This window comes from Haliaeetus albicilla, chromosome 9 (assembly GCF_947461875.1).
Source record: "Haliaeetus albicilla chromosome 9, bHalAlb1.1, whole genome shotgun sequence".
Classification (NCBI taxonomy): domain Eukaryota; kingdom Metazoa; phylum Chordata; class Aves; order Accipitriformes; family Accipitridae; genus Haliaeetus; species Haliaeetus albicilla.
In genome coordinates this window covers 12535893-12557462 of record NC_091491.1, presented here as the reverse complement: position 1 = coordinate 12557462, position 21570 = coordinate 12535893, and the positions used below count along the sequence as shown (strand labels likewise).

The 21570-nt window shown below is 51.9% G+C and overlaps 2 protein-coding genes across 2 annotated transcripts in view; both read right to left on the bottom strand.

The window, feature by feature from the left end:
* Positions 1–1985: 1985 nt before the first annotated feature.
* SUPT4H1 (SPT4 homolog, DSIF elongation factor subunit) lies at positions 1986–4913 on the bottom strand. The gene is made up of 5 exons (XM_069791568.1): positions 4764–4913; positions 4343–4449; positions 4171–4226; positions 3911–3964; positions 1986–2408 (listed from the first exon to the last, which is right to left on the bottom strand). Exons 1-5 carry the CDS (start codon positions 4830–4832, stop codon positions 2341–2343), a joined length of 354 nt encoding a protein of 117 aa, XP_069647669.1. The 5' UTR covers positions 4833–4913; the 3' UTR covers positions 1986–2340.
* A 353-nt stretch (positions 4914–5266) lies between these two features.
* RNF43 (ring finger protein 43) overlaps positions 5267–21570 on the bottom strand; it is a 63481-nt gene continuing 47177 nt past the window's right edge. Inside the window, exons 3-9 of the mRNA XM_069791567.1 lie at positions 20273–20347; positions 18821–18952; positions 18192–18293; positions 17371–17526; positions 16667–16769; positions 14671–16200; positions 5267–8490 (exon numbers count right to left, since the gene is read on the bottom strand). Of these exons, the coding sequence (XP_069647668.1) occupies positions 8447–8490; positions 14671–16200; positions 16667–16769; positions 17371–17526; positions 18192–18293; positions 18821–18952; positions 20273–20347 (2142 nt within the window). The 3' untranslated portion in view covers positions 5267–8446. The remainder of the gene's footprint in view (positions 8491–14670; positions 16201–16666; positions 16770–17370; positions 17527–18191; positions 18294–18820; positions 18953–20272; positions 20348–21570) is intronic.

The window sequence follows — 21570 nt, the reverse complement described above, 5'->3', positions numbered from 1 at the left end:
GGGGACACAACCTGGGAAGCTAGTAGGGAGCGAAAGGCACTGTGAAATACAGTGGAAAATGGAGATGTGCCTCAGGTCTCCCTTGCTCGGGTCCATCCCCAGCCTCTTCACCCCAGCCCATCGCCAGGCTCTAGCCCTGCTCCACAAAGCCCTGCTGCCACCCCGTGGCACTGGAAGGGTGAGGCTTCCAGGGCTAGGCACGGCCAGTGCCGCTGATCTTCATCATTCCCAACATCCTTCCAGAAACCTGTCTGGAGCCAAAACCTCACTCCCCAGACCCATCTCCCTCCAGCAGGAGAAAGAGCCGCCTGTTTCATCCTCCTTGACCCCTTTCATTCTGAGCCTTGTCAGCTCTCATCAGCCTCACACGGCTGCCCAGACAGCACTGGCTGCAGCTTTCCTGGACTGTTCTGCAGGGGATGAATGCACCCTGGGGGGATCCCAGCTCACCCCTTGCCTCTCATGGCACAGCTGGTCCAAAATTGCCCTCCAGTGTCCAGAGGTCCATGGCCAAAATGTCTAAAGCTGAGCATCCTGTGGAGTCATGCCCTTGGCTGCCGGGACAGTTGCACCTCTCTCCCACAGAGCTGACCTACCGGGCATTTCCAAGGTACATCTCCTGCCCAGTCTGTGCAACCAAGCAAGCCTGGAGGATAACTATCAGGTAACTCAAGTGCTTTGGACGTTCACCACGGATGCATGAAGATCACAGTCAACTCCCTCCTCTGCCCGAGGACATGAACCTGCTGCTCCATCTTCCCAAGAGGAGGCTCTAACCCCCTGGCCAGGGGCTGAAGCACTCTCAGCTCTTCCCACAAAAGGCGACCTGCACCTAGAGGGGTCTGCTGGAGCTCAGAGCCCACTACCTACTTGACTTGGTCCTGGTCTGCACCAAGAAAATACTCCTGACTTCAGCATCATGTCTGCAAGTCCCCAGGAGAAACGTGGTTTAAGATGTCTCGACTAACACCGCGGCGCCCACACAGCCCCCCTGTGCTCACAGCAGTCTCCTCCAGCCACATATCTGCTCCGAAACCCCAGAGGAAGCCACGCTCTGGCTGACCTGTAGTGCTTGGGACTCTTTTCAGGGCCAGCTTTACAAATCAGAGCAGGACAGAAAGCACGTTGCCTCTGTGCTCCTGACAGCGTCACTCCCCAACAGCGATGCATTCCCTTTGCTGCAGCAGCTTTCATCCCCGATCAAATGCAGTTTTCAGGCTGTATTGCTTTTCCCCTATTTGTCTACAGAAAACAAAAATTGAGCTTTCCAGCTACAGGATTATCTCAGAAAAGAAAATAAAATGCTCATTTCACAGAGCTACTGATCTAGGACTCTGCCCTTGGACAAGCCACCTTTGTGATTGGTGGCTGCTGCTGAACTGGAGCAAAACATGTTAGGCAAGACCCACCAGCTAAGGAGACCAAATCTCTCAGGAGCCTATGCAATGCAGACAGTACCCAGGCTGACACTCGAAACAGCCAGATCTCTACAAATACAAGGCTGGATGGGTGTTTCCACCCCTGCTTGTCCATCCCTCTCCTCCGCAAGGCCTGGTGCTGCCTCCCAACCACACCAGCAACAGGCTGGTCTCGCTCTGCCTGCCCTGGAGGCCAGCAACAGCGAGTTGAAGGTCCTTCAAACCTGCTTCCATGTTGCTTGTACAGGATCCTGCAGGCCCAGGGCACTGTGACCTCCAGGTAACTACCTCCGCATGAAATACTTCACATCATCTTACCTACTCCATCCAGCCCTGAGCTGTAAGGCACAAATCGTTAGTCTGCTTGTTCCTACAGCGAAGGACACAATTCAGCCAGCGCAGGATCTCCCTCTTGAGGCAGGAATGTGGTCCATGGCATAAGAAGTGATGGCAGTCCTAGGCTCCAAACAGTCTGGGGGGCAGGGGGCTGAGTGTAAAACCCCTCACCGCACCATCCGCGCCCTGCAGCGGGTGAAACTAGTGACTGAGCATACAGATGGACTCAACTCTGATCAGGCAGTACATTTTATTGAAATATTTACACAGCTATATCCCAGCTCTCCTCTTTTCACACCAACTGTAAAAAAAGCTTGTGCACACCATTAAACACCACTTTCCCAGACCTACTCATGCCCTCCCCCTTGTCAAGGCTCAAAAAACATGTCTATGGTCTGTGTGGGCAGACCGTGGTATGGCAGAGTCCAGAGGTATTGAGCGAGAAGAGCCGAACCAGCAAGCTCCCTCCAAGTCCAGGCTCACTTTCCCACGTGCTAAAGCTAAAAGATTTTGGAGCAGTGCCCCGCGTGTCTGCTGCCTCTCCAAACGTAGCACTAGGGAATCCTCCAGGCAGCACAAGAGCCCCTTAGGTTTTTATAGCTGTGTCTCGGGACTTGTAAGCCACACCACGGCTCTTCAGCTCTCGGACAATTCCTGCAGCAAGGAGACAAAGACATTTCAGTATTCTTTAGGGATGAGGAGCCTTGAAAAAATCTGGTTGCTCTGTCATGTAGCCTTCATTGCAGAGATCAAGAACCGGACAATCATCCTAATTTCTTCTGATGGAACTCTTAAGAGTGTTCCCTCTTCTAGCTTAAATGTCTAGATAGAGCTCCCAAACATCAACTCTTGTTTTGCCTTGGGAAAGAACCAGGTAGAGATTTTATTTACCTTATTTCCTACCTGAAAATGTTTGAATATTATGACTGTGCTGAACAGTCAAGCTCTTAAGGGTACAACTTCAATCTTTCAGTCATTTTTGTGACCTGCCTGCCATGTCCCACCTTCTCAGTAACCCCTTACGAACAGTGACGTCAGAGGAGCACCATGGGGTTCAGTGTGGCTCTCACCAGCGCCACACACCAAGGGACAGCCAAATGACAGCCTGCAAGGCCCACGAGTGCAGCCTGCTGGTTACCATGCTCCACAGTCCTCTCACTCCTCCCCGTGATGCGAGAATGGGCTGAGAGAGACTAAAGACAGCATCACCCACCTGTACTCTCTCCGCCTGCTGCCCTGTGCTCCCTGCCTGCAGCTGCCATCGAGCTCATGCCATCACCTGCTGCACTCCGGTTATTTCGGATGTGCCCAAAGCTGTGCCAGCAGGCCTTGGCTTCAAGCCTTGTGATGTTCCAGCTCCTTTCCACCACAGATGGAGGAGCTCAGGTCAGAAATAAGGAGCCTGGGATTCCAGACACAAGCACAGCTTTCTCCCTGGGGATACGGGATGGCAGCACTCCCGGGAAGGTGCACAGGTTAGGAGTCTGCCCTGGGGCTGTGTACAGGGCAGGGACTCTCAGCTAGACGGATGATGCAGTTTCTGCATTACAGAGGGTAAGGCCAACCCTCTACACCCTCCACTCCATTTATAACTGCACCAAACCCACCTTAATGTAAGCCCTCAGTGCAGTACGATGATGGAAAGGGGTATCTGCTCACCGAGATTGCCATAACAGCATCCCAACCTGCAAAACTCTTTTCTATGAACAAACCTTCATGTTTCCCTGCAGGTGAACAGTTTGAAATGCACCCACTTTCTGGAGTCACCCTTTAATCACAGTCTAACCCTCTGATAGCCTGCTTATTGTCACAGGTTTTAGTCAGCAGCATCTTCCATATCAACTTCCGGCAGGCATAGTGCTGAATGACTGCACGTAGAAAACCTGTCTGCAGAACCCTGAAACCACCCTCCCGTTCAACATCTCCTTCTTGCTGTCACCTTGCTAACTTCTTCACCCACAAGGCGTGCGCTCTGTTCAAAACATACAGTGTTCACTGAACACCCAAATCCTGATTTCATCACGCAGGTACAGCACAATGCACCTCCAAGTTTGTCACCTCGGAGATGGCTACAGCCCCAACATCTAATGTGCAGAATAATCCCTTAGCTGCCATCCATGCAGGAGCCTCCCCTCAACACGAGCTGACAGCATTACCTTGGGGCAGACGGCCAGTCACAGACACTGCGTAGACACCTGGCTTGAAGTTACCTGGGGGAAGGAAAACACTGTGTTACCCTGCACGACATCAGCCAGGTGGGCAAGCATCCCTGCCAGCCTCTGTGTGCGCGGATGCCCCCTCTTTGGGAGCAGAGCCCCCCTCCACAGCCCAAACTGCAACTCCCACTGCCCCAGAGAACGGTTTGCTGGAGAAATGGGATCTCTGGCTCCCAAACCAGCTGGGAAAAACCACTCACTGATTCGCTGCCACTTGGAGACCCAGCTGTCCTCGGGGCTCATCATTGCAATGATCCTGCAGGAGGGATGGGAGTGAGGTGATGTTTCCCGGCCAGGTGACATGGCAGTGCCACGTCGGCATCCCCAGGCACCCCGGGGAGCGTGGCCGGTCCGGGCCCGGGCCCCACTCACCCGTCGAAGGAGGAGCTGGTGCAGTCGTAGACCATCTCCCGGTTGCCCTTCATCTGCAGGTAGGCATCGCAGTTGTCGCAGCCGTCGTACTCGAACTGGTCGATGGTCTGAGGGGGACAGAGGCGTCAGCGCGGGGCCGGGGGAGGAGGGTCGGGGCCCGGCCGGGACGGGGGCGGTCGCAGGGGCTGGCGGAGGGAGGGGAGAGCCGGACAGGGCCGGCGGGAGCCAGGGAGGCCTGCGCCGGGGGAAGGGAGGGAGAAGGCCCGTCCGGGCAGGGAAGCGCCCGGAGGCCCAGGGAGGCCCGAGCCGGGCGGTAGGGGGGGCGGGGAGAAGGGCCTGCGCCGGGCGGGGGAAGGCCCGGGCCGGGGCAGGAAGGCCGGGGCCGGGCGGGGAGCGGTCCTGGTCCCGGTCCCGGTCGCACCTTGACGAGGGAGCAGAGCAGGCAGGCGCGGAGGTGCCGCAGGTCCTTGGGGACGGTCTCCAGCGCCATCTCCCCACCGCCGCCACCGCCGCCCGCGCTTCCGCCGCGCAGGCGCAGAGCGGGGCCGGGCCGGGCCGGGCCTGGCCTGGCGGCGGCGGGGCAGGCGGGAGCGGCGGTGTGGGCTCCGCCCGCCGCTCCGCAGGCTCCGCGCCCGGCGGAGGGCGGCAGGGAAGCCGCCGAGGGGAGCGGGGGGCGGGCAGCAGCGCCCGGGCGGGCCCCGGGGCTCCAGACACGGGCAGAGCCGGCCCAGCGCCCCGGCCGGAGCCTGCCGTCAGAGCGGACCCGGGCCCGGCCCCGCCGGCGGGCCGCAGCCCCTCTCGCCCGGGCCGGGGCCGGGGCCGGGGCCGGGGCCGAGGCCGCCCTCCGAGCGACTTATTGCCGTGGCGTTGGACGGAGGCACAGCCCCGACGGCTCGGTACAAAGAACAAAACCAGGCGAGCAGACCGGGTACATGGATAAATATATTAGTAAATAAATATATTTCTGAGCACATCAGCATATCCACACATCTTTGTTTCTATCGGACATAAATACACAGTTTTGCATATATATAAAACGTATTCTTCCTTTTTTTTGGGTCATAATTTATTCCCAAGCCCCAAGAGCCAGGACAGACTCAGCAAAAAGACAAAACAAAAACCAACAACAAAAAACCAAACCTATATTCACATTTCAAAAGGATCTGAACATAAAAGGGAGAGCGGAGGCTCTGTGCAGGAAGGGGGGAGGTCCACCCAGCCCGGCCCACGGTACCCATCTCCGTGGGGTGGGAGGTCCAGTCCCTGGGGAAGGGCTGGGGTTTCGGTTTTGGATAGAGGGAGTTTGGGATGCTCCGGCTTCCATCTGTCTTCAGCTGGGACTTTGGACGCAATGAAGGAAAATGAGCTCCACTTCATTGTGGTGATGCTGAAGAAATTGGGTGATGGAGCCCAAGGGTACTGAGCACTCAAAAGCATCGCCCAGAAGCAAGAGGTACAGAACTGAGAGGAGCCATTCCCCATTTTCTCAGATATTGCTTCTTCCCTTCTAGGCAGCCAAGGATGGTAGTCCATCTACTGAAGAGGTTCTTAAAAACTACCTTCCAGGAGAGTTCCTCCCTCTCCTCCCACATGAGAACCCACTGAGGCAGACCTGCACGCTCTCATTCAGCTCAGCAAGCCCCAGGGAGGGGGCCCAGCAAGTAGGATGGCCATTTTCTAGATGAAAAGGAGCAGCAGCATAACATCTGGAAGGGAAACCACTTTAAAGCAGGCATTGCCCTGCGCAGCCTGGTAATACTGCAGTAGGGAGTGGAAAGGGTGCGTTAGTGCTGACCACTTTCTCCAAGAAGCTTGGTGCTTGCCACAGATTCAGAGCCCTCCTTTTTTTTCAAGGATAAGGAGGGAAAGAGAAGAGGACTTTTAGACTGCAAACTAGATGCTCGTTCCTTTGAGGCAGTGAAATGCATCCCTGGAGGCTCTCAGCCTTCTTGACTCCTAAAGAAACCAGTGGACGCACCCAGACTTCATGACCCTCCCCTCTGTAAAGACATCAGAGCCCTCCAGTATAGTCAAGGGTGTAGGGAGCTGGTTGAGACAAGCCATGGACCACGTGCACAAGAAGTTGAACAGCGGGAATCTAGACCCACTCCTGGGTTTTCTTCCTCTAGTTTAAGACTGACTTCCCTGCAAGGGAGAAAACATCTGAGCTTGTGTCTTGCTTGTGAGCTTGCTCTGTAGGACAAGCAAGAAGAGCCCGGAAAGGTTAAAATATAGTTCTGCTGAGTTCTTTCATGAAAGATATTCAGCTCTTCTCTAGACTGAAAGGTCCTGCAGAGGCTTGGTCACAGGAGACAAGAAACGAACACTAACAAGGGAATACTGTTTTGTTTAAAACAGTGCTATTGGCTGACTTTTCAAACCATCACTTGAATGTCAGTGACTGATTAGCAGCTGGGACAAAGATACCTTTTTCAAAGATTAAGGGCAGCAAACCCCATAAAAAGCTTTCCTCACCAACGAAGGCAGAGGCAGAATTATCCTGAACTGGGACTACATAACCAGTGTGCTCTCCTGAACTGGAGAAGAAGCTGCTGCTTCAAAGGAAGACACAGAAAGCTTACTGAGCAGATGGGGGAATTCTGTCCCTACACCGGGTTTCAAATTGTCAGGAGTTACCTTCAGCTCCAGTGTACTGTCCTCACCAATGCTTCATTAGCATTAACTCTGGAAACACTTGGTGCTGTATAAATGTGCACTACATGTGGGAATCTGGCTAATTCTTTGGCCTGAAAGATGATTTAGGGCAATGAACTCGACAGTCTAAGTCCCTGCTGTATGAAAACTGTTTGGGTTCTGTTATGTTTTGAATTTGGCAGGTTTTATTTACTTGAATGTCCCCAAATTATATGATGTAGGAAATAAGAAGTAGTGACATTCAAAAAAAAACCCCACAAATGGGAAGGGGGGAAAAGTAATAAACCAAGAGCCTAGCAATTTCTCAAGTTTTCTCTCTCCATCATCAAAAAGTTAGAAAAGGCAGAAGGGTATTTTGAAAAATTCTTTTGCAGGATCGTTTCTTGTGACTCAGGAATACGAAGGTAAGGCTGTGTGAGGGATGGGGCTCTGCTCTGCATTTATTATGGATGCTTTTGCTGGGAATTTTTGCTGTGTCTTGGGGCAACAAGGGAGGAAGGAGAGAAGCAGGAGCCACGTGAACTCAAGGATTTTCCATGACTCCTGTAACTGGGGCACCTCAGGTTTGAAATATGCCTAACAAATGAGTTGCTCTTAACAGGGCTGGCCATCACACTTGTTCTGAGGGTAGGTGGAGGAGTTAGAGGATGAGTGAGAGACTTGTTCACATTGCCAGATGAGAGGGTGGATTCTTTGCAATAGAGTCTGACCCAGCTCCTTCCCTGCCATTGTCCCTGTGTCTTCACCTCTCCTGCTGCTAGCAGATTGCAGCAAATGGCCGAGGTGGCGTCAGCTGAGGGACAACAAAGTGATCAAAAGTGGTGAGAGCTGTTGGTTTCCAATGAAGTCAGAAGAAGCAACTTGCAGGGCAGACCTATGAGTGGTGAGATGGAGAATAGCTTGTTCCTGTGTCTGAAATAAGAGTGGAAAAGTTGAATGAAGAAATCTGGCTTTTGACCTAAGTGAGGAAATGAAGTCAGGAGCTACCAGGCCACAGAAAGTAATTTCTGCAGCTTTTGGTCTCGAAGGCTTGTTTATTTTTGAAGTCTTTAGCAAAACCTTCTGTGGCATGAACATGCCAAAATAGCAGCTTGCACTCACTCCGCGAGCTCTCCAGCTGGTGAATCCCAAGGCCGCTCTCTGAGCAAGCCAGCCCACGCAGATAGATGCCACAGGATGAAGACGGGCTGCCTGTGCCTTCAAAGGAGAATGGGACCTGGAGAACACGGCTCTGTATTTGTGTGACCATTGCAACCTGGGACCATGCGAGGAGACCACAAGTGTCACATTGCTTATTTGCAGTCTGCATCTTGGCGTGGGCCATGCAGGTCAGGGCTGGTTATTACGCATTGCCTGTGCAAAGAGCAAGATGTGAGCTCCTCTACAGCTGGTGTGCTGAACATCTTTGTCCACTCCAGCTCTCTAGTAAGCAAACAGGCCAGTGTTTTATTAAACTGAGTGTTCATGGACATCCTGGACCTCCTCTTCAGATCCTGCATTCAAAGAAAAGGAAAAAGAAAAGTGTCAGCTGCAACTAGCTGAACAATCCCAGACTCTGCAGCTGCTGGGGCCTTGACCCTGCAATAAACAGAACAGATGCTGCAGGGAAAGCCACCAAGTTTCTCCCAGTATTTTGGAGGGACTTTTCTGGCCACCTCCCCAGTCAGTTTATTCCTATAAGTTAAAGCACAATAAAATGTAAAGATAAGATGTCAAGCTACCCTTCAAATATTTCAGAAGGTACAGGCTAAGGGCATGGTGCACCCCAGCATTCATATTCCTACTAGATGTTTGCTTTTGAGGCTTTTTGATGCTTGCTCTTTAAGGAAAATCTCTACAGCCATTTTAAAAATTATTAGCAACAGAAAATAACACCGATTCATACTCACACAGTGCCAAGGCAGCATCTTCTAGGGACAGGTGACAACAACAACAGAAACTCCAGACAACAAAAGCAGACTGCAAGTGATGTGTGCATGCAAGAAAGGGACATTTCATGGTGCGTTTCATGGTGTTCAAGAAGTTGCACAAATTGCTTCCGAGTCCCAAACAAGCCAAACCCAATAAGTGGTGGCTGGCCATAAATGCCAATCCTTCATGCCCAGCCAGCAAAGACTGCGGCTCATGCTCTTCACCAACTCCTTCCGCCTGGTGAATTATTGACAGGCTCATGCTGAGTAGTTTACTTTGAAACATTGAACATAAGGGCTGCCTAGAAATGGTGCACCCTGAGGTATTGCTTCAGATAGTCGCTTTCTAAGTGACTAAGTGTTGACGCACACACCACAGTCCCTTTCCCAGATGTCTCTCAAGTCTGCCCAGAGCTCTCACGCAGGGTCAGCATAGCCCAGTAAAGGCATACATGCATTATTTTTCACATTTCCCTTTTCCTGAATGTTCCTGAGATCAACAGGAAACAAATGCCGATATAGATACTCATAGAGAGCAATTCAAACAACTTTTCAAAACAGTCACAGCAAATTCTTGTTTGTAATAAATCACCAGCTGTAGGAACAGGACCTCTGAAAATTAAATATATGGGAAGAAAACAAGCAAATGAGATTCTGCTTAGAAAATGTAGCTAATCAACATGGGAAAATTAATGTACAGACACAGTGTTATAGATATATGTGCAGGCATGGCCAAAGTACCAGAAGACAGCATTTGAACGTAGCTGGCATTTGTGATTTGTGTCACCGGTACATTGAATAAGCCATTGCCAACTGCTTCTCATGTACACCAGCTTATGTGCAATGCAAAAGGGACTGTACAGCTTTGATCACTCTGTGATTAGTCAGATGCCCTGAGTCTCAAATAGCATTATTAAAATATTTTCTGAAAACCATGCCTGTGTGAGTGTCCCCTATTATAAAAACAGAAAGGAAGGTTAAAAAAAGGTCTTGAATTGGGAGAGGTGGTAGAGCCTCAGTTGCTGAACTGGCCATTGAGACCCACACCGGGCAATGACCTGAAGGCGATACCTTGGCGATACAACAGAAATCTTGTTCTTTGGGTGTTAGGTTTTAACAGTGGTCTTTTTCTGCCCCCTAATCCCTCTCCCCCTCTCTAGCAAAGATCAAAGACATGACATGAAAGGGAATGGCTAAAAGGATGAGCAGGAGATGGAGGAGAGGGGGAGGATGCTGACAGCATGCTGCAGGAGGTGAGACTTCCCAGAGAGAGAAATCAAGAGATTTCATCAGCCTGTGCTGGGAGTAATCTGGCTGTTCTGGGACAAGATACATGCGTGCTGGGGTGGTTTAGGAAGCCATCTAGCTGTAATTCACTGCTAGTTGTCTGACTTCTCTTAAGAGGATCCATTCTGCATTGCTTGAGGATTGGTTCTTCGGTGAAACAACTCCCAGGTATAGTCTCCCAAGCAAGAGAGGGATGTATCTTTATGCAAACCCCACCAAGAAAAGCTGGTGGAGGTGCTCAAGGAAGCGGCATAAACTCCAAGATCATGCAAGTACCTTTGGGATCATCTGCAGCATGCTGGCAATAGCTGTGGGCAGTGTTATTCCTTGCGATGCCAATGCATGGCACTGCCTGCACAAGTGGAGTTTCTCCAGGGGCAGTGGACCAAGATTCAGCCTCACCTTGCAGCTGGGCAAGGTAAGCACACACCTGGAGGGTGCTGCATCCCACAGGAGCACTGTCAGCTTCTGGAAACCCTGGTTTAGGGACTTCCTGAGCCAGAGAGTGTATTTGCATATCTGCATTTGATAGCTCTTGATCTAGGCTCTCAAACCCATTTTACTTCTGGCACCTACTTCCTCTGGGCAATGAGCACCAGTTTCATTACACACCATGTGTTACCTTATTGGGTGTTTTAAAGCTTCTGGTTCCCATTTGATGCCACCACTTATTTTGTTATAAGCACCAGTGAGTCTCTCTTATCTGCCTTCTCCCCTGCTCTCCTGATTTCATATCCTCTCTTTCATATCCTCTGCTAATCACCTTTTTCCCACATGAAAGTCTCTATATTCTTTCTGTTTTCTCAGAAAAACCTCATTGTTGTGATTGTACCAATACCTTTCTGCACTTCTCCCAAGTCTGCTATATCTTTTTTTGGGGAAGTGGTGATCAGTGGTGGATGCTAGCTGAGAAAGCATCACAGACTTAGGCAGCTGCATCATGGCGCACTCTGCTTGTCCCACATTTGTTCCCAGCTAGCTCCTAGTAATAATTTGATTTTTACTTTGAAGCGGTTCTGCTCGTGTGTGGCATTTTGTGCTACTTACATGAGATTTCATCCACCACTCTATTCCTGATAACACAGCAACAGGAGATCCTTCTGTAATGCTTTGTAACCAGTTTTAAAGCTGACAGTCCTGAAGAATTTTGTCTTTTATAAACTTTGCTATCTCCTCTCCTTGTCCAGGATATTTATGAACTTGCTGAAAGGTGCAGACAGTTGCAGAATTTGACTTTCCTCCTTCTCCGAGTAACTTTCCTCCATTAAGACTGATCTGCACTTTGTCTCCTATTTTTTTTGGCGAGTTATTTACCTATGAGAGCACTTTCCCTTTTGTCCTTTGAGAGCTTCATTCCCCTAAAAGATCTGCAAGGCGTTATCTCTCTACAAAAGTTGTGTTGCCTCCTTCCCTGGTTTTCACATTTAGCCATGTGCCTACAAGTCAGACCCTGTATTTGAATTTTTAACAATTTGCTTGGCAGGAAAGTCAGGCTCATCATTCTCTTGCTTCAGCTATTTCAAGGTGATATTGCCCTCAGCTCTTCCTTCTGGCTCTGGGCATGGGTGACAGATTGCAGTCCACATTCATGATTTAGCAGTTTTGTGCTTGAGCCCCTACACAATGCCCAGGCGAGTGATCTGTTGCCCTGGCAATTTGTTACTATCCACTTTATTGATGCATTTCAGAAATGCTCAAACTGGTAATTTATGAGGGATCATCTACCCCATGCCATGAACAAAGATGTGCCAAGGTGAGAACCTCCTCAAGCACTTCCACACTGATCACTAATGCAGTAAATTCAGTTTGCTCTTCTGCTATGTGGTTACAGCCCTTGAACATCCCTCTTAGACCTCTGTTACTCCCTGGACCTGCAGAGCCTCTGGCAGCCTTCTTCCTTCCGATGGAGGTGAAAACATTTGCATTAATAGTCTCTCTCTTTTTCACAAGTTGTTCACAGAAATCTTTCCTGGCCTGCTTCACCGTGGCTCTGCACTTAGCTTTGCATCCAACTCTTTTCTGATTTCTTTGTCTAGCCACACCTTCACTTTGGAAGATCGGCTTCTTGCTTCAAATTGCCCTCTCTGCTCTGCTGCTTGGCCAGCCCTTTTCTGGGGCTTTAAATGATCCCTGCGCCCAAAAGCATCTTATTCTTTTGACTGTTTCTTTTAGTATTATTTGAAGAAGATTCTCATGTATATGTAGGCTCCTCTTTTGCAGCCTGTGCTAATGCAGTGTATTATAACCCTAATACCATACTCCTCCTACTTAGGCGCAATTGGGGATTTTTGTGTTACTTGTCATTGGACTTTACGCTCTCCTTAATGTATAGTGTCCCTCCCATGCCACCAGAAGAGACATACTTTTCTCCTCTCTGTAATTTCACCTGGGAATTACAGGATCCCACTGCTTGTGTTTTTTTTTAAACTGGGTTTCTGAAAAGTTTATGTCAAAACTTTAATTTAAAGCTGGGCTTTCTAATTCATCCACTTATATCACTTATATTTTCAGCCTTACAACATTTATCTAGAGGCATATATGCATTTCTTCTTGGTCTCCTTGTCTATTTTTTTGTGTCCTGCTTACATGGGACTGTCTATAGAGATTATTCTGTGCTCTTTTTACTTGTTCTCTATTGATTTATGTCCAGTCCCTTTCTAAGATAAAGAATCAACGTGATTATAACTCAAAGGTTGTGTTGTGTCAACCAACATGTTTTCAGCTTGATGGCTTTTCTGCATGAGCTCCCACTCTCTTCAACTGTCGTCGGTTCCTAACAAAGTTAAATCTTCCCTTTCTATGTATTTTCTCAATCTTACAATGAGATTCTGACACTCTGGCTGGTCCTGAAAGCATCCACAGAAGCTACTGTAGTCAAATAGACATAGAGTCACACTGCTTTCGGACACATTGGTCCTTCCAGCTACTGGTAAACAGATGTAAGAGGGAATGAAGACTGTGAGCTTGGCAAAGCACACTGGCTCTGGATGAGTGTCAGAGAGCCTTCCCCCATCCTGCCATCAGGAGGTAGGCACAGATCTGGGCAGCTGAGACCATCTACAAAGAGACAGAGGCATCACAGAACGGACCCTTGCAATGCCCTGGACACTGCAGCACCCAGTGCCCCACATTAGGTGCAGAGACTCCTGCTCTGGTGGCTTGGCGAGTGCTCCCAGTTTCATTTTGAAATGGGAGCTCAAAGCAACTCATGAGCAGCCTGCCCTCATGCCAGGAGGGCTTGCTCCATGTGGAGGTCCCCTGCTGTGACCCTGGGAGGACTGTGTCCTGGCAATATCACTTCCCACCACCTCCACCTCAGGGGACATCAGCACTCAGAGCTACCTGCAAACCAGAGACAGCTCTGCACTGCTGCCTCCTTATCTCGCGAAACAGCAGCATCCCCCCGGGCCCTTTGAAGAACCTTCCATACCACCTATCTGCAGTGTCAGGCACTTCTGCACCTGGGAAAAAAAAAATCTGTTCCTGGGAGCTCAGAGCACCATGCCCCATCCAGCCTCTCCCCCTTCCCTGCTGCCTCCTCGGCCGCGCTCCACCACCAGCAGCCTGGGTGTGGTGTAGGGCTGGATAGACGAGCATGTGGAGGAAGTTATTATCTCTGTGGCACAATGGGCATGGTGAGTCACGAGTTTAAAGCCAGCATTTTAACAGAAATTAGGCAGCTAGATCTGTATTTGGTACCTAAATCAAAATGATTTGCCCAAGGACCTTCAGTGAGTCAGTGCCAGGGTGAGGAAGGGAGCCAGGCTCTGCTCGGAGCCAGCACCTGCCCATGCTGACTCGCAGGCTGCTGTATTCGGAGAAGCCTGAGAGAGCCAGACCTGGGAGCTAAACTCAGTTAGGTTCTTTCAAACAGCCTTGTCTCAAATGCATTTTCCCTCTCTCAGCGAGAGATGTACAGCAGTTAGGCAAAGGGCCAAACTTTAATTATGTCTGATTTCCAAGACACTAAAAAGCAACTCCCACACAACAGAGGCAGGTGAGAAATAAGAGATGTGCAAATCCATAAACTCATTTAGTCTGTTCTCCTACTACCACCGGCCACGCACACTTCCTTGTTGATTCCGGTTAGCTGGGGTTGGCTAAAACAACTAGAGCCCAATAAGCCTTAATGATAACAACTCTGCGAGTAAGACATCCAGCCTGATGTAAGGACACACTGCCCCTTCCTTTGGGAGATATTCCAGCTGCTAGAGATGTTTAGTTAAAAATAGCCACCTTATTTCTCATTTGTACAATTTTAGGATGAGACTGCAGGGTTTGGTGCACTCATTAACAGACTTGCTAATCATTCAGGCCATCATCTCCAGACAGGTGAGCTCTGAAACACATCTGTTGTCAGTGGTCCTCTAGGAAAGCCCACTGTGAAGACACCAGGTCTACTGGTGGCCAGAGTACCTTCAGCAAACCACCCTTATTCACCTGCTTGCTGCAAGAAGAGGCAAACCCCAGACTTACCCCGACTACCCTGCTGAGACGGGCAGTGAAGGTGAAGACTCAGACTGTGTCTGGGGTTGCCCGTCCCTGAGAAATCAGCAGGAACCGTGCAGTTTCCCTCCCGTCCTGACAACCTCTCCTCCTGCTTTTTCAGCTCTGTGTCGGACTGCAGCACTAAACACTTCCAGAGCGGCCGAGAGCCCGAGCCGCAGGGCAGGGGAGCGCTTGGGATCAGAGGCTGGACTTCGGGCGAGCAGCGGTAGCCAGCGGGATGGCCGTGAGGAATGTGAGCATCGCAGGCTTTGGGCAAGGCTGAGTCCTCGGGCAGGAGAGCAGGGTTGGGCTCCAGGGGACACTTTCTTTTCCTTCGGTGATGACGGCTCTGTAAGCTGTGTCTCGGGGGCAGCGGGACAGGGGATGTGCCAGCTGCTCCCGATTGTCTGTTGGCATCTACACTGAAGTCCAACCTGTTTGGAGAAGCGGAGGGGGCATGAGGGGACTCCCAGCCTTGCTGGGTACAGGCTGGCTGTCCTGCCGGAGCTGCCTCCTGCAGCACAGCGCTGCTTTCCAGAGGCTGCTGACAGTGATGGTTTTTCTCGATCCTCTTTTGTGTCCGAGAACCATGGAAGCCGACTTTGGCCCCAGAGTACCGGGATTTGCGCTGCCCAGGCCCCTGCCCAGCACGCCCAGGTGGACACTCCATGTCTCTTCTGTAGTGATGGTGCTGGTGGTGGTGGTAGTGGACGTGGCTGAGCACCTGGGCCTTGGCCGGAGCAGCACCTCCAGGCACCATCAGGTCCACGGACCTGGGCCGCATCTCCCTCGGCGGCTGTGGCTGCTCCTGGCCGTTGTCTGTGGTGGGTCCCTCCGAGCTGCAGTACACGAAGGGGTCGTAGTCGCTGCTGAGGGAGCTGCGGAACGTGGAGCAGCTGCCATGGATGCCCTGCAGACTGACGTCCGTGCAGTTCAACATGGAGTCACTGGAGGAACCGTGGCAGGGCCCCGAGCTGGAGTCACTGCCTGGCCCGTCTGCCAGATACCCGCTGTGGTCCGTGAGATAGCTCTCCCCAGAGCCACTGCTGTTGTGCTGGTGGCCATGGCTGACCCCCCGGCGCAGGGCGGGTACACGGTGCTGCTTGTGCACCAGGGCTGCCTTGAGCCCCACGCAGGGGGGCTGGGGCTGGAGAGAACAAGTCCTGTGGGGTGGCAGCATCTGCCCGCACGCCGAGGGGTTGGGGTGCTGCTGGCCCAGCACGCCCGGGGCCAGGGGAGGCGGGTGGCCGCAGGCAAGCAGGGAGGTGGCTGGCCTGTAAGGCATGTAGTGGATGGTGCCAAAATCCAGCTGGGAGAGCTCCGGAGAGTGGAAGAAGGGGTTGCCATGGGCTGGCTCCGGGGGAAAGCTCCTGAGGTTCCTCTGAGGATACGCGTGTGGGAGGTGGTAAAGGGCATGTCCTGGGTGCTGGCGGAAAAGGTGGAGTCGCCGTCCAGGCTCCATGTCCTGAGGGGCCAGCCTGGAGCCAGCGGCTGTGGCCTGGTCCACCGAGTCTCTGGCTATGGAGAGAGAAGGGAGCATCCAGCATACGTCCCACAGCCCAGCTGCAGTAGTCCCACCACTGGCGAGCCTCCCCTGCACTGCCACTACAGTCCCACGTCCCATCCATGCCCTGCAACTCACTGCCACCACCAAACCGTCTTGATGGTCCTGCACACTCAGCACCCTCCCTGCTGCCCTGACCCTCAGATCCCACCTCCCTTCCCCATAGCTCCCAGGACTGGAAACCCCTCCTCTTGCTGCAGGTCACTGCCCAAGCCCAGCACCTCGCTGTACACTGCGGGGGCTCACACACACAGGGACCCCTCTCCATGCACACAGTGCCCTGTACACCCACGTGCACGGAGACGCACACTCCTGCTGATGCAGCAATGTATGCATTGCCCAAGGGTACATGGATCTCCTGGGTACAACCCCTGCACCCAAGCCCACCCCTGGCTAGGAAATGCTGTGTCTGAGCCCTACCAAGAATATTGAACATGCAAAGCGGACATGTGTGGTGCTGCTGCAGCCAAGGGTCAACACACTCCCGGTGAAACTCATGGGAGCATGAGATGATCCGCAGTTCCTAGAGAGAGGTGGAGAGAAGAGGAGGAGCATGAGCAAGGAGGAGCATGAGCCAGAAGAACCATTCCCAAGACCTGGATGGGTCCTTCTTGATGGAAGCGAGCCTTGTAGGATGAAAAGATGTCTAACGGCGAGCTATCTGCAGCCCAGCTTTGCATGGAGGAGGCTGCGCAGCAGCCTGGCAGCTCTGATTTTGCTCGCTGCATCCAGCTCTGGGGTGTGAAGGTCCAGAGAGGTGCTAGCCCTCGCAAACAGGAGGGTTTCAGGCTGAGTGCTTTGGAGAAGCAAACCCCACTTTTGACCCGTTATTTCAACATGGACGTATTATGGGTATTTTTACCCTACTGCAACAGCTGGAGACCCATCTTCAGGGAATCTGAATCTGCAGCAAGTGACTTCAGCAGGGGCAGGGCTTTTTTGGCCAAGGGGCAGGCAGACCTCCATCAATGCTGGTCCTTTCCCAGCCCTCAGGAGTTGCTGAAGGAAACATCCGAAGGGCCTCCTACCCCTGCCAGACTGCTCAGCTCCCACTGCAGCTCTAATCTGACTGTGGCCAGGAAGCTCAGAGCCGTGGCTAACCAGCAGCCATGCCCGCAGCCTACCTGGCCCTCGCTGAACTCCTCCAGGCAAATTGCACAGACCGGGGCCGAGCTGCAGCTGCTGGCCGAGTCCCATCGCGACGTCTGACGGCACCTTGCCTGGTACTTGCGCGTGGCCAGCTGCCCAATGGCCTGCATGGTCTGCTGCTGCAAGGAGTCCTGCCAGGGAGAAAGGAAGCTTTAAGGAGAGGCTCAGCCTTACATTGCCATACTTCTCACCGCCCTTCCATTTTCAGAATGGGATTATCAGGAATTTGGGGGCGGTACGTATTTGCAGAGGTGACTTTCTGTCTAACCTGACTTAGCCAGAGTCGGCTTTGTCGCCAGCAGGAGACATCTGGCAGTGGACATTCAAAATCACTCAGCAGTGCTGGATTTTTGAACCCCAAAGGCTTCTCTTTCTATAGGACAAATGGTGTATTCTCAAATCTGGAAATACATCTGACTCTGGAAAGATGATTATTTAATTTGTTAGCTTCTATTAAAAATACTAAATCTTCTACTCTCTACCAATAAAGACAATACTGTTGAAATCAAGAGCTTGTGGCCCAGCTCTGCAGCTTTGGGTGCTGGGACAAGCTCCAAAAGGTGCTGGGACTGCAGGCTGCAGTGCTGGTGGCGTGGCAGGAGGAGAGCAAGGCCACCACACGAGGGACACTGCCAGCCCATCTCAAGATCACTCCACTTGTCCCTGGGCTGCTCCTGCCTCATGGGGCCACATCTTCAGTTCATAGAGAGACACACTTCCCTTCCCAAACTGTGTCTGGTCCTGCCCTTCATGTGTTTCTGTTTGCTCAGACACATCTGCTCCGTGAGATTCCTACCTGAGTCCTGTTCAGCTGGCACTTTGTGCGGACAACAAAAATCAAAATGATGACGACCACAGTGCTGACCACCGTGAGAAGAATCCACACGTCATAGTCTGGCTGTTGGATGAAACAGGAAAGAAATTACTCTCGCGTGGCAGGGGTGGGAATTAGAGGCTAGGCAGGGGAATCCTGACCTCTTCCTGACCATCAGCTTTTGAATGCATGATCTTGGCCAAGCTCTACCTCCTTTCTCTTTACAGGTAAAAGAAAAAGGATTCAGTCTTTTCTGCACATCCCAGCAGGAATGGAATTTCTCTGTCTTGCAGCACCTCAGCTCCCTAGAGGCCATGGTCTAAGGTAGCACAAGATGACAAAATCAAGGCTTGCTCTCACCTGAAGAGACAGGGAATCCTCTCGCCTCACTTATGACGTTTAAGCAAAAGAAACTAAATAAGCTGAAAGCGCTTTTGAGCCTTTATTTGCAGCACGTCATCTGAATGCTGCAGACAGGCAGCTCCTGCAAAGAGAGCTGTGATCTCCATCCCTGGGGAGGAAAGCTCAGCATCTTTGGGAAGGTCCTATTCCATGGCACGGCAGCTTGGGAGGGAGGATACAGAAGGCAGTGGGAATGGTGTGTCTCTCACCCAAGCTGGTGGCTCCTTGACCTCTATCTTCACGTGGGCCTCTCTGTTCTTGTTCACAACACCCATGAGAAGCTCAGCATCATGGCCCCTGATCAGAACCACAGGCTGACTCAGACCTCTGGGCTTTCTCAGCTGTAAAGAAACAAACACAGTGAGACATGGTCCAGAATAGCCTGAAACAAGGACTATCGTATCCCCCCAGGAACATCTGGTTCCTCCCAATGCTTGCACATACTTTAGAGACTGGCTGCTCTCCCAAACTTGCACTATCCCTCTACGATGAAATCAGATGGAAGCTCCTCCTCTTTTACCAACTTCTCAGCATGTCTTTCTTCATTTCCTTCCATGGTGCCTCCTCATGCACAACTGGACACTGCTCAGTGTCTCTTGTGCTCCTCTTTCAAGCCCCTATGCAAAAGTTCTTGGTCTCTCCTCTTCCACATGGTGACTGCCAACAACACTGCCGAGTGCTGCCTTCACTACAGAGATGCTTCCTCTTCTTTTCCTGTGAGACCCATCAGTGTTCCCCCTCCTCCTTCTGTGATCTGCAGGACATTCTGCTTGTTTCTGATCATACCGGCAGTTTTCCACCATGGTCCTGGCAGCCTGGCGCAGGCTGGCTCGGCAAGTGTCCGAGTCTGCCCTCTCCTCCAGACTGACCCGAACCAGGGTGGCCATCTGACCCAGTAACCACCTCCCATACCCTTACTGAGCAACCTCAGCATCACCCCACGGGCCTGCACTCACTGCTGCATTTCTCTGGCGTCAGAAATTAAGTTATAAGTGCATGAAGGAACCATGAGGGATGGATCCAGCGAGCAGGAGTCAGCCCAGAGTTTTGATAAACTCAGGCACCAGCTCCCCTGTCTGTCCTCTTATCTAATGCTGGATGCTTTTCATTATCTCTTGATTATTTCGATGAGGAACCTATTCCTTTCCGGAGATGACAGCAGTGTTGGTGGAAGGGACCTCTGGAGATTTCTAAACCAATGTTAAACTTGCAGCAGGAATATCACCAACAGCATAGCAGGGTGGCCGTGACTTTTGCGTGAAAACTCAAGAAATCATTTTTCCCCTAAGGTACACCAGGGCTGTCTGGACTAGATGAGACTGGGTAATCTGTCACTTCCTAAGAGGAAGCATCCAGGTCCTGGCAGAAAAGCTCCATTGACCAGACAATGTCCTTTAAGAGCAGCAAGGCGCTGTTCACAAGCTGCTGGCCTGCTTGTGCTATGTGGAGATCTGGATGTGCCACGGAGCGAGCAAAAGAGAAAAGCACTGTCTGTGTGCATGGATGAGCTGGGTATGAGCCAACGTTCAAAGCCAGCCTGCAGTTATCCTTCTGGGACCTCCCACTGCGTGTTGTTGGTGGCTGGTGGGTCCTGACCTGGGCATGTTTTGGGATGGACAGGGGCACTGGGGTTTAGCAGATAATATCAACGGGGTTTGTACCTGATCAGCAGCACTTTCATCATCGGTAATGTCAAAAAGGATTGCACGGGCTCCACGCTCCCCCGCCAGCTTTGCCTGTCCAAAAGAACGGAAGCTTCAGTGGACGTTTTGTATTGTACATCTGTATTAACATCTACCATTTGGATATGTATCTGTCTCCCTGGCTCTTCACAGAAGAAAGAAGCACCTGCTGCTTAGATTGAGAAAATAGCTTACACCTTGGTTTCTGTACTTGTGTTGAGCTGCAGTTCCTGCTCTTGCTAGAGCTCTGCGGTTCATGGACAGTTTCTCCCTCTAGTTGCGGAGGGAAATTAGTTGGTGGGCTTGCAGTCACAGCAACCCATAAACCTAAACACCAAATTTCCCAGCTGTCTGTGCCATGTGCCCCTTTGCTTCAGAGCTGGATTTGCTGGGGAGGGATCTGCAGCCCCATTAGCCCTGCTGACTGCTACACAACCCGCCTGTCCCAGGACAGCAAAAACCTCTGCAGGTCTCCACTTCCCACCATGGGTGCACCAGCTGTGGGCTGTCTATGGGCCTGACTCCCATACACATTGCTCTCCCTGGTCCCCCGTACCCCACATTCATCAGGGAGAAACTCAGGCGATGCCTGGGCTGCAGGTCTGGTCTGGGATTAGGAGTGAGATGGCTTTTCAGAGCCCACCAGTTGCTGTGGTCTGAGGAGAACAGCTTTGAGACCCACCCAAGTGAGTATACATACCACCCTGGTGAGGTCAAAGCACACTGCCTGGAGTACCTTGCAGGGTCACCCACGTCCTCCCACCAAGCCCTTCAAGCCTTCCAGGCAGGCAGAGGCAACCTCTTGTGAAAGTGAGACAGGAACGTGAACAAAGCGCAGGGCTGGGCTGCTGTTACTCATGTGGAGCCCTTTGATCTGTGCGTCCCCGAGCGCCTGTGCAAACAAGGAGCTGCCGGAGCTGCTGCAGCAGTTTACCCGTTCTATTGCCAAACCCCAGCTCGGGGGCCAGAGGTCAGTGCCGCCACTTCCCAGCTGCAGTATCAAACGCAGGGTGCCGGCTGAGCCAAGGGAAGGGGCATTCCTGGCGAGGCAAGCAGCGGCGGAGCAGGTTCAGCTCTATGCCTCATTTGCAGGTGCTGGTCACCGCCACGCACCTCGCTGGGGAGAAGCAGGGTGCCAGAGGTGGGTGCCTGGGTCTGGGGACAGGGATGAGGATGTGAATGGAGGTGCAGATGGTTGGGAAAACCAGGGAAGCAGGGCTGACGGCTCGGAGTTGCTGATAGGATTTGACACTCTCGGGTTTGGTATACCGGATGGG

Coding starts and splice junctions, on each gene's coding strand:
- SUPT4H1 (XM_069791568.1), bottom strand. CDS start 4,832: ATGGCGCTGGAGACCGTCCCCAAGGACCTGCGGCACCTCCGCGCCTGC. Junction 4,227..4,342: donor ACCAGCTCCTCCTTCGACGG/GTGAGTGGGGCC, acceptor TCCCTCCTGCAG/GATCATTGCAATGATGAGCC. Junction 3,965..4,170: donor CTCCAAGTGGCAGCGAATCA/GTGAGTGGTTTT, acceptor TCCTTCCCCCAG/GTAACTTCAAGCCAGGTGTC.